The sequence below is a fragment of the Rhincodon typus genome, chromosome 46, assembly GCF_021869965.1.
Source record: "Rhincodon typus isolate 14 chromosome 46, sRhiTyp1.1, whole genome shotgun sequence".
Taxonomy (NCBI): Eukaryota; Metazoa; Chordata; class Chondrichthyes; order Orectolobiformes; family Rhincodontidae; genus Rhincodon; species Rhincodon typus.
Window position 1 is genome coordinate 10,632,030 of NC_063377.1, and position 12,876 is coordinate 10,644,905.

The following is a 12,876-nucleotide window of genomic DNA, read 5'->3' on the forward strand; positions in this document are numbered from 1 at the left end:
GGAGATAACACTGACTCACAGCGAGACTGTCAGAGGGTGAGGGAGACAACACTGACTCACAGTGAGACTGTCAGAGGGTGAGGGAGATAACACTGACTCACAGTGAGACTGTCAGAGGCTGATGGAGATAACACTGACTCACAGTGAGACTGTCAGAGGGTGAGGGAGATAACGCTGACTCACAGTTAGACTGTCAGAGGGTGAGACTGTCAGTGAGGACTGGAAAATGAGGCCACATGATTGACTGTGAGGAAATAACCATTTAACATTTCAGACTCAATTCATCTTTGTCGATGTTGCTGATGAACCAAAGAACATTATTAAGAACCTTGCGATTGTTCACCCTTCCTGACAAAAATAGTGGCTGCCTGTGTGTAAAGCAGGAGGCTGTGCTGGAACACCAATACTCACGTGGCAGGACACCTGTCCATTCCGCTCGATCGAACATTGTGCATTGACGTCACATGGATTGACAGTGGCGCTGTTGCACGACTTCTGATGAACACAGCCAACCGTCTGGTTTCCCACAAACCCTCTCTGGCATGGACCACATTTAAATGAACCCTGCACAAGAAACAGTTAATTCAACTGCAGATACGCAAAGGGCTCCCTGAATACTCATCACCTATCACCAAGACACAGCTGATGGGGTGGCAAAGGAGGAGTCTGCTTGAAATCCAGGATTTCATTTTGGAGCTCATGTTAATGGTCTGAAATGGGGGTGATCTTGAAATGCTCAGGATCCTTTCCCATATTTAATAAGTTAAAACGGGATCTCAAAATGTTATCGATCCCCTTAAGGACTTAATGCCAATACTGTTACACATGGGAATAAATTCAAACAAATGATTGAGGAGTTGAGGAGGCTCCTCAGCCGAAGAAGCCTGATCTGATGGTGGCCTTATCCCCTACTCCTTTGCTTATCTTATCAATGAAGGATCTCACTTAACAATATTCAATGAAGTCACCTCCACTAACTACACTCTGGAGAAGAGAACTCCACAGACATACAATCCACAAGAGAATATTTTTCTCCTCACCTCTGTCTTAAATTGTGTCCCCTAGTTCTAGTCTCTTGTACAAGGGGAAACATCCACACTGAAACACAGAAGATCCTGAGGCGACTTGACAATCACCACCCATTCTCTGAAACTCCAAGGGATATTGGCCCAAACTGTCCTCAGAAGACAAGACCCCTCTACCCCAGGAATTAGGATAATTGATGAAATTAGTAAGAAGATTGTACTGAAGAAATCAATGGGACTGAAACTTGATCTGATGGATTACATCCGAGAGTATTGAAGGAAGTGGTTATACAGATAGTTGATGCATTGATGATTATTTGTATAGATTCCAGAAATGGTTCCTTTGGATTGGAAGCTGGCAAATGTCACCACGCTATTTAAGAAGGGAGTAAGAAAGGAAACAGGGAACTGCAGACCTGTTAGCCTTACATGAGTAATAGGGCAACTGCTAGAATCTATTATAAAGGATGGGAATAAATAGACATTTGGATAAAATGATCTGTTTTGACATAGTCGGCATTGATTTGTGAAAGAGAATCATATTTGAAGAACATGACATTTTTGAAGATGCCAAAAACAAAACTGCTGAAGCAGAACCAATGGATGTAGAAGGCTTTTGCTAAAGTCTCCCACAGGAGGCTGTTTAGAAAGTTTTAAAAGCACACAGAACAGGAAGTAATGGACTAGCATAGATTAATGATTGGCTAGCTAACAGGAAACAGGAATAAATGTTATCATTCTTGTGTTAGCAGGTTGTGACTAGTGGGGTACAACAAGGATCAGCGCTTGGGCCCCAGCTATTCACAATATTTATCAATAATTTGGAGGTGGGAACAAATGTAATATTTCCCGATTTTCAGATGATACCAAGCTAAGCAGGAAGATGAACAGGAGCTTCAGGAGGATTTGGACATGTTCCTGACTGGGCACAAAGATGGCAGATGGAACAATGATGGAAAAATACGAGGTACCTGTTTTGGTAGGAGGTACAGATGTGCAGAGCATTTCTTAAATGGTAAGGGGTTGGAAAGTGTAGCTAAAGAAGGGACCTAGGTGTCCTTGTTGATAAGTCATTAAGAGATAACGTGCAGGTACAGCAAGCTATTAGGAAGGCTAAAGGCTATTGCAAGATGATTTGAGTACAGTAGTTAGGTCTTACTTCAATTGTCTCAGAGTTTGGTTCGACCGCAACTGAAGTCCGTGTGCAGTTCTGGTCTCCTTGTCTCAGCAAGGATATTATTGCTTTAGAGGGAATGCAATGAAGCTTCACCAGATTTGTTCTTGGGATAGGGGAACTGACCAATGAAGAAACAGTTTGGGCAAACTGAGACTGTATTCCCTTGAGTTTTGAGGAAAGATAAGGTCGCCTAGAGGATTTAATGTCAATATAAGGGGCTCTCTGAATGCCCAGCAGTTGGCAGTCAATTTCTAACAAAAGTTTTTGATTAAAGCCAGTGACCCCACTGGATTGTAGCTCCACAGACACTCATGTGTGAGATCTGTCTGTATGCTGTTGACAAACAGATATATGAATTAGGAACAGACATTGACCATTTAGCCCCTGCTTGTGCCTTCTGCCACTCAAGAGTCACAGAGTCATACAGCATGGAAACAGACCCTTTGGTTAATTCATCCATGATGACCAGGTTTCCAAATCCAAACTAGTCCTGTTTGTCTGCATTTGGCCCATATCCCTCTAAACCTTTCTGATTCATTTACTTGTCCACGGTTTAAATGTTGTAACTGTACTTGTATTTACCAATTCTTCAGGCAGTTCATTCAACATGCAAACCACCCTCTGTGTAAAAAAGTTGTCTCCCAGATCCCTTTAAATCTTACATCTCTCATCTTAAAATCATGGCTTCTAGTTTTGAACTCCCACACTATAGGGGAAAGACCTTTGCTGTTCACCTTATCTATGTCCCTCATGTTTTATAAACCTCTATAAAGTCACCCCTCAACGCTCCAGTGATAAAAGTCCCAGCCTATCCATATAACAAGCAGAAGTGTGAGGGTGAGCAAGGTTTGGTACAGAGTAGGGTATGTTGTGTAAGAAACACATTTCCTTCTCAGCCAGAGATAGTAAAAACTGCAGATGCTGGAGTTTGAAGAAGGGTCCCGACCCGAGATGTCAACTTTCCTGCTCCTCTGATGCTGCCTGGCCTGCTGTGTTCCTCCAGCTCCACGCTGTGTTATCTCCTTCTTAGCCAGTTCCTCGGGATTGTGGATGACATGCTTTCCTTCTGATTCCATTAGTTCTGTTCTTTTGATCAGTCACAAACCAGGGTGTCTTGTGAGCCAGTGGGATTTTTTTTTAAAACTCATTTGACGTTAATTTGATGTCATTCTGAAGTGTTTCTGTTGTCTTCCTGGAGTCTCCTGTTGCAACCAAGTTCCAAACAGAGCAGTTGCTTCAGGAGTTTAGTATCATGCAGAGCTGAGGAGATTTGCTTATGTTCCGAATTCCATATTCTCATCTTTCCCCAATACACTTTGATTTTTTAAAAATTCATTCATGGGATGAGGTTAGGCAGCATTTATTGCCCAGACGGCAGTTCAGAGTCAACCACACTGCTGTGGGTCTGGAGTCACATTTAGGCCAGACGAGGTAAGGGTGGCAGCTTCCTTCCCTAAAGGACATTAGTGAACCAGATGGGATTTTCCGACAATCGACAATGGGTTCCTGGTCATCATTAGATTCTTAATTCCAGATATTTTTATTGAATTCAAATTCCACCATCTGCCATGGCGGGATTTAAACCCAGGTTCCCAGAACATTATCTGGGTCTCTGGATTAACAATCCAGCAATAATACCATTAGACCATTGCCTCCCCAGGTCTGTCTAACTAGAATCTATCCACCTCTGCCTTAAAAATATTCAACCACCCCCACCATCACTGCCCTTGGAGGCAGAAAGTCCCAAAGTTGAAGAACCATCTCGTCTCATTTGTGTCCTAAAGGGTAATTTTAACTAGGGCCCCTTTGTCCTGGATTTCCCCACAACAGGAAACAGCTTTGCTACTGAATATGATTCTTTCCAACGTTCACAGACAAGAGGGAATTCATTCAGCAAGGGCATTTCAATTGGTCTGAGGAATGGGAGTTGATTTGGAATCACTTTCCAGTGAATGTTACCCAACAGCAGTCATCAGTTCTTCAACCTTCTCCGTCTAACATTGAACTGCAGAATGCAGGTGCTGAACCAGGGGAATGAGCGAGTGACAGTGAGACTGTGCACTGAGCCGCTGGGTACCCTCCGCAGCAACAGGAGGGTAGCAGCCCCAGGATTCCTATCACTCACCACTGTGTTTGTGCAGAGAGAGTTTATTATGCAGCCGCCATTATTCCCATCATTACACTCATCGATGTCTGAGCAAACCTGAAAAAAAAACAGAACAGCATCTATCACAGCCAGAGCTTCCGACAAAACAGACCGAGTCCTCTATGTAGAAGTACTATTTCAAAATCATTTAGAGGCCGACATACTGAGCTAACAGGGTAAGGACAACTGCTTCTGTTCTGCTTCACTGGGTTTTCATAAAGCCTAAAGGGATCATGAACACAAAACCACCTGTGTCCTGGCCCCAAGTGGGCAGCAGGAAACAACGCAAATTAAGCTGCAATTCTCCCAGTTCAGACAGTTTGAAAGATGTGGGTCTTTAACAGGAGAGAATTCCTACAGTAATAATCATAGCAGGATCTGCAGGCTGCTGTGGAGAATCCAGCTCCTCGGGATGGGACTGGGAATTCCAAGCATCTATATGTAACCAATTGTTCATCATTAAACCTTTGTCATGCCTTTTTGTTGTATCCTTGATATCTTTGAAACCAAAATCTCTGACATGTCCCGCAAGTGAGAAAAGATGTCATCTTTAATTTGTCCAAACTCACGCTTAAACACCAAATGGCAAACTCAGTTCAATTTGAAAGTCAGTGCATGCATTCGCTGTGTAACAAAGTCTAAATCATTACTTTATACAAACTTGAGTATAATTTAGTTTGCAGCTTGTGTTAAACTGAAATCTACAGTTTAAATTCTGTGGCTAGACTTAAGCAGGCTTTTATTTTTCCAAGGCAAACTCCAAGAAATGAAGAATGAATTTTTAAGTGTTTCTGTAGCCCAACTTTCAAATTAATATGTTCTCCTGCATTGCTCATGGATCTTTGTTTACGTTACATTGCTTTCCAACCCAGTTAAGAGAAAAAATCAGGCCTCAATGTTTTCCAGAGATTTCAGGAACTTGTTTTTTAAAATAAGAGGAACATCTGTAGCTAGACAGAGAAACTTTTAAAATGTTACTGTGATGTAATCCTGTGAAGTTCTTGGATGAAGATGGTTATATAAAGCAATGCTCTTGAGAAGGGAAGGATATAGTGAACAAAGTTGCCTTAGAGTGAAGAGTTAGTGTTAGTCCCAGACCAGAAGTGTTAGGATAAACCCTGGAGGCATTACTTAAAGTGGAATATTTTTAAGTTCATGTTATAATAACTCCATGAAGAAGTTATCTGTACTTCCAGTCAATACATTAAAGTCTCAGGCGACTTAAATCTATCAACCAAGGTGTTAGTGACAGGGATTCTATTGTGAGGAATGTAAGAGTGATATTTTTAGATACTAAACATGGTGTTTTTGGGTATTATATAAAACCTATAGTTTTTCTTTTCAATTGGTAAAGGAGTGTTTTGAGATTAATGAGGTTATACTTTTACTGTGTGTTTATTAATATTTGAATTTGTCATAAATAGTTTGGTTTATTCTATTTTTATCTTCATTTCTGTAGTTAATAAACTTCTGTCTTATTGTTAAAGCAAAATCTGCAACATTGTTTGCTTATGTTTTAGTGAGACACAACCTCATTAAAACCAAAGTTCATTTTTTAGTAGATGTGGATTATTTAAAGAAATACAATCAGATCAAAGACCATTTTTAAAATACAGATATTTAAAGAAACAGTAACTCATTTGGGAATTAAATAATTCACATTTTCTGCTTATCACCCACAGTCTCAAGGTGCATTGTACTAATATATGTACCTGAGGTAAGAGGAGTGCTTAAGTGAATTGAATAAAACAAAGCTCAGAAACTGCAATTCCCATCTAAGTCTTACATTTCCCAGAGAAGCTAACCAATGCTTTTGAGTTGGCAAAAACATTTGAAAGAAATTCAACAAATAATGAAATCTAGAGCAGCCAAAAATACCAGAATTTGAAATATTGTTGTAGGAGACAAGGTGTTAGTCTTGTTGCCCGTGCTCATGGAACCATTGAAGGTAAGGTTCACTGGACCGTTTCGAATCAAGATGAGACACAGTAATACCAATTATGCAGTGAGTAATCTGGACAAAATGAGCAATTATTTACAATGTATATTAATGACGTGGGTGAGGGACATGATGAACTATTGCCAAGTTTATGGATGAGACAAAAATAGGTGGGAATGCTAGTGGTAAGGATGACACAGAGTCTGTATATGCAATATTTAACAGCTAGGTTGTTGCTTGTCAAGTCACCGTAGTCTTACCAGATCATAGGACTACAATTTCATTAGAGAGTGACAACTAGTGCTGATTTAACCTGAGGGCCAACATACCTCAAGCAAAGGGAGGGGTTGAGGAGGGGAGTTCTTCATGGTAACTTCAGCCAGTGTTGAAATTGAACCCATGTTGTCAGCATCACACTGCTTCGCAAGTCAACTGTCCAGCCAACTGAGCTAAATCAACCCCTCATTTAGCAGGAGACGCCTGTTGAACCTGGGTCCTTAAGTATATTCAAGGTTGACTGACAGATTCTTAATCAGGAAGGAAATCAAAGGTTATGAGGAAAAAGGCATGAAAGTGGAGTTGAGAGTTATCAGCTCATGATCCCATTGAATGGTGGAGCAGACCCGATGGGCTGAATGGCCTAATTCTGCTCATCTATCTTATGGTCTTTCTTTTTAACTGATTAATCTGAATTTCAGTCCACCACTTTTCGATCACTCTTTCTTTCTATCCATTTTTAATGGGAGTACAATTTTTTTCATGAACTTTCTCTGAAAGTTCTCCCACCTTGAGGTCACTTGTCCTGAAATAAAATCCCTCTGGAAGTGGATAACTCACTCTTCTGCCTAGGGCCCATGGTAAACTTGTCTCTTGACACTTGGGATGAGAAAGCAACTTTGGCGAACTGACAAAATACATATGGAAGAACATCAAGATCAGCTGATGCTGTTTTCTCAGACCTGTTTCCTCAGCAATTTGATGGGTGGCTGGGAACAGTGGATGACTTATAGCTATCAAAAGGAGCTCAACTACTTCCATCATATCTGTCTGCCACCATTGTGGGCACATCCTGACAGGACAAAATCAGGAACACAGCAGAGCTCCCAAGATTGTCAGTACTCAAACAGGCAGTGTCAGTGGCTCAGGGACATTCACGGGACAAAATACACAGTCTCATTTCCAAAGACTGCCTGTGTGGTGAAGCAGTTGGCCAGCAGAAGTTGAAAGCTTGGCTTCAAGGATGTTTGCAAAAGTGTCCTGGACGTTATGGACATTGAATATCACAGTTGGGAGTCACTAGCTGGGAACATGGAAAATGGGCCACAATGCATCATCACAATTGCAAATGGCTTGGTAACAGGCATTAACTAAAGACAATAAGCCACGATGTTTGATAGTGTCATGCCTGCCTCCTGAGGTAGAACCTGCCTTTGAAGGACTGGCCTCTCTAACTATCAACCAAGCTGTACCACATGAAAACACCCACCTGAAATGACCACCACCTTTGGAAATGTAACAAGATTATTCAGAAACATATTGGATCACATTCTTCCTAGTTGGATAGGCAACAGACAAAGGTAAGAAATAATCTTTAATTACCTCTGGATGAACAGCAGCACCTCAAAATTAAAATGCAGGGTGACAATACAAATCACTGAGCACACCTTGCTTTAGAAACAATGAGAAGAAACCAGTTACTAACCGCACGGCACAGGACTGCACTTGACTGTCACTGTAAAATAATATTTCTCTGTCTATCTTGTGATGTTTGTTGTCTCCAGACATTCTCTATTTGTTACTCACCTGCTTCACGGTCATTGCATATTGCACTCCTACACCAGCTACAATCGTTCCTTGATATCCCGAGGGACAGGACTCACAGCGGAATCCTGGCACTGCGTTTATGCATTTGGATTCAGAGAAACAGGGATTGGCAAAGAAGCACTGAAGAAAATAATGAATGCAGTCAGAATATCAATGCTGACACTCAAAAGGAAGCCATCCACCTTCACTCTCCACTTTAAAAGTCAATGCTACTTCATTCTGCATCAAACATCACTTCTGCAGCTCCTGTCGCTAACATCAGAATTAATACAAGTTCAAGCTGCTTTCTGACACATAAGCAAATGTTATACAGCACATTCATCACAACACAATCTACGTACCCGTATAATATCCCTCAACACCCCCAACCCTCCTCCTGCCTTCTGAGACTTCCTAAAGTAGATCCCAGCCTGAAACGCACTCCAGACTTTAATTCACAAGATATGGATTTAGGAAAAGCAGCATTTATTGTCATAGAGTCATGGAGTAATACAGCATGGAAACAAACCCTTCGGCCCAAACTAGTCCATACTGACCATGGTGCCCACTCAGCTAGTTCCAATTCCCCTCATTTGGTCCATATCCCTCTAAATCCTTCCCATCCATGTACCGATCCAAATGGTTTTTTAAATGTTGCTATTGTACATGCATGAACCACTTTCTCTGGCAGCCCGTTCCATATATGTACCACTCAGTTGAAGTTGCCCCTCAGGTCCTTCTTAAATCTTTCCCCTTTCACCTTAAACCTTTGCCCTATAGTTTTCAATTCCCCATCTCTGGGGAAAAAGAGACTATATGCATTCATCCTATCTATGCCTCTTATGATATTATACACCTCAATAAGGTCACCCCTCATTCTCCTACATTCCAACGAATAAAGTCCTATCCTGGCCAACCTCTCCCTATAACTCAGGCCTACTAGTCCTGGCAACATCCTCGTAAATCTTCTTTGCACACTTTCCAGTTTAACAATGTCTTTCCTATAACTGGGTGACCAAAACTGTACACAATACTCCAAGTGAGGCCTCACCAATAACTTATACGACTGTAACATAACGCCCCAATTCCTATACTCAATGCCTTGACTGATGAAGGCCAGGGTGCTAAATGCCTTCTTCACCACCCTGTCTACCTGAGTCCATCATTGAGAAGATAGCGAGGTGATACCTCTTGAACTGCTGCACTCCACTTGGTATAGGTACAGTGATGTCACCTGGAGAAAGAGGTTCCAGAATTTTGACACAGTGATGCTAAAGGAATGGCAATCGAATGCAAGTCAGAACGGTGTGGGTCTTGGAGCATAACTTGCAAATGATGGTGTGCTGAAGCACCTCCTCCCACTTGTCCTTCAGGGTGACTGGGAACTGCTATTGAAAGACTTGATCAGTGTATCTTGTAGATGGTACACACTGCAGACACAGTGCATGTGACTGGAGGGACTGGATGTTGAAGGTAGTGGATGTGGTGCCAATCAAGCAGGCTTCTTTATCCTGAATGAAGTTGAGCTTCTAGACTGTTATTGGAGCTGCACTCATCCAGGCAAGTGGGGAGTATTCCATCACCCTCCTGACTTTTGCCTTGTAGATAGTGGGCAGGCTTTGAGAAGTCAGCTTGTGCGTATTTGCTGCAGGATTTCCAGCCTCTGACTGCACTTTAGCCATTGTGTTTATATGGTTGGTATCTGGTCCAGTCAGTTTCTGGTCAATGGTAATCCCTGGTTGATAGTGGAGAATTTGATGATGTAAGCCACATGTAAGTTGATGCCCAAGGTGCACACAATCTATAACAGCTTCTCTGTGGCCAAAGGAGAATGCTGGAACTCATTTCCTAACAGCACTGTGCAAGGTAACTCCACCAGATGAGCTGCAGTAGTTCAAGAAGGTGGCTCACCTCCACCTTCTCAAGGGCAACTAGTGACGGGCAAAACTTATTCCATAAAAGAACAACTACTGGACTTCTGCACCTATACCATATCTTTACTCTGTATTGAAACCACATTCAATCCATTAATTAGATTGCAGTCTATCCCTCAAATCAGCAATTAAATTCCAGGCTGTGACTCACTCTGCATCTCCATACAATGAAGAGATGATGATTTAAAATTAATTTCAGACCTCATCAATATCGGTGCAGTGTGTGCCGTTTCCTGTAAAACCTTCCGGACAGGGTCCACAGCGGAAACCGGGATATTCGTAGGTTTCCATACATTCCACAGTTTCAAAACAGGGGTTGGGATCACACTTGGACCGATGGTCATGAAACCCTTTGTAAGGAATGGAAAAGACTTTAATGAAAAATGTACCATCCACTTGCCAATATATTCCCATTGGAGAGAATGCCAATGGATCAAGCTCCTTCCCTTTCACTGCTGTTGTACATCATCACATTGGATTAAACCCCTCCCACTTCAATCCTATCGAATGGAATCTCAATGGATCTAGTTCCTTCCCTTTCATTCCAACTGGACAGAATCCCAGTGGATCAAATCCTTCCTTTTCTCTCCCATTGGACATAATCCCAATGTATCAAACACTTTCCCTTTCATTCCTATTGGACAGAATCCCAGTCAGATAAACCTTTCCCTGTTAATTGCTATTATACATAAATCAAATGGACATTACCCCCAACTCTGATTGCAACCAGTTCTAGTGGATCAAAGCTGCTCCCAATTTACTCCCATTGGACTGATTCTGTTTTGGAGCCATGTTTTAGTGACTAAATCTATTTATTGGCCCTAGATTTTTCCAAAACTGAATCCAAGGATTCATGGCCAGTGCTTGGCCAGAGGAAGGCATATGAAGATTTGCTCTAAGAGTTTTCTCACACTCACCACACACTTGACATTCCAGGATGGTGTTCCGTATCAGGGACATCTCCTTCACCTGTTTGCGAAAGCAGGAAACTAGATGACAGACAAAAGTACTGGATCCTGACCTCCCCTTTGCTGGACACTGACTGCTGCAGCTGTCTAGCTCCCTGACTTAATGTTCACACCATTAACCCCCTGGTCTGGACACTGATCCCCTCTCCACTTCACATACTGACACCCCCAACCCCCAACGCTGCTCAGGACAATGCCCCCTCTGGCCCATGACCAGGACAATGACCCCCTCTCCACTTCATATACTGACACCCCCAACGCTGCTCAGGACAATACCCCCTGTGGCCCATGACCAGGAGACTGACCCCCTCTCTGCTTTATGCATTGACCAGAACATTGATGCCCCCTGCCCAGGATAAGTACCCCTCAATCTCCTGTCCCAGGACACTTACCCCTTGCCCAGGGCACTGGTCCTGCTGTCCACGGCACAGAGCCCCTGGTTGGGTCATCCCTTCTGTGTAATGTAAGACAATATCCTTCCTCCCTCCTCAGTATCCAAGTGCCTGAACACACTTGCCAGGTGAAGCAGTGCTCTTCCTGCTCTTCACTCAATCTGGCCCACTGCATTTGCTGCTCACAATACAATCTCCTCTACGTTGGGGAAACAAAGTGTAGACTGGGTGACTGCTTTGCAGAACACCTATTTTCTGTCTGCAAAAATGACCCTGAGCTTCCAGTTACCCCCCACTTCAACACACCACCTTGTTCCACGGCCAACATCTCTGTCTTATGCTTGCTGCAGTGCTCCAGCACAGCTCAGCATAAACCGAAAGGACAGCATCTTAATTTCCATTTGGGAACTCTACCGCCTTCTGGACTCAATATCGGGTTCAAGACTTTTAGGGTTTGAAGCATCTTCTCCCATGTCCTTACCCCAAATCCCACACACCAGGCCTTGTTATCGTATGGTCTGCTATTACACACAACCCATTGTTAGGCACTAACTGTCCCCATTTGCAGCTATTCATTCTCTTAGGCTGATCATTATCCATTCCTTTGTCTGTCCAACTGCTCTTCTCTCTTTTTGGGTTCTATCTCCATCTCCTCCCTACTCTCTATCATCTGCATAAATACCAACTTTTTCCTGGCTACCATCAGTTTTGAACAAGGGTCACTGGACCTGAAATGTTAACTTTGATTTCTCTACAGAGATACTGCCGGACCTGTTGAGTTTTTCCAGCAATTTCTTTTTGCGTTTCTGATTTCCAGCATCCACAGTTTTTTTTGGTTTTGAATATCCTTTGATGTGCTGTTTAGGGAAATGGCCCACTGTCCAGGAAGTTCAGCCCCTGGATAGGAGACTTGCTTACCTGCTCACGAATATCTTCTCTCAAGTCACGAAGGACCTGATTGAAAAGAGCCAACTGATTGACCAGTGCTGTTGTCTGGTCCCCTGAAAGAAAAGCAGACAGAAACTTGGGTTAGCCTTCTTAACATTCTCACTCTTACAATCCAAAGGGTCACTCTCATTGAAATTCAACAACACAGCTTACCAACTTTTAAAAGACAAATACTCACCCAGAACAGAATTTGCACCATTCACTGCAAAAAGACAAAATAAATAGAATATAAGAACATAGAACGTCGAACAGTACAGCACAATGTTGTGCCGACCTATTATCCTGCTAAGATCAATCTACCCCGCATAACCTACATTTTACTATCCTCCATGTGCCTATCCAAGAGTCGCTTAAAAGTCTCTAAAGTATCTGACTCCACTACCACTGCCAGCAGAGCATTCCACACACACCCAACGCTCTCTGTGTAAAGAATGATTATAAACAGACATCAAGGAGCATAAATTAAAAACATAAGCTCCGGAATGAGACGATGCAGCAGCAGCACTGGGCACTGGATTCAGGAGATCACAAAGACAGGGAACAC

At 42.6% G+C, this 12,876-nt stretch overlaps 1 protein-coding gene across 1 annotated transcript in view; it reads right to left on the bottom strand.

The window, feature by feature from the left end:
• The window catches only part of LOC109923310 (thrombospondin-3-like), a 77,266-nt gene that overhangs the window by 45,773 nt on the left and 18,617 nt on the right, over positions 1-12,876 (bottom strand). Inside the window, exons 5-11 of the mRNA XM_048620325.1 lie at positions 12,511-12,534; positions 12,303-12,385; positions 10,942-10,993; positions 10,226-10,374; positions 8,091-8,231; positions 4,328-4,405; positions 394-564 (exon numbers count right to left, since the gene is read on the bottom strand). Coding sequence (XP_048476282.1) covers positions 394-564; positions 4,328-4,405; positions 8,091-8,231; positions 10,226-10,374; positions 10,942-10,993; positions 12,303-12,385; positions 12,511-12,534 — 698 coding nt within the window. The remainder of the gene's footprint in view (positions 1-393; positions 565-4,327; positions 4,406-8,090; positions 8,232-10,225; positions 10,375-10,941; positions 10,994-12,302; positions 12,386-12,510; positions 12,535-12,876) is intronic.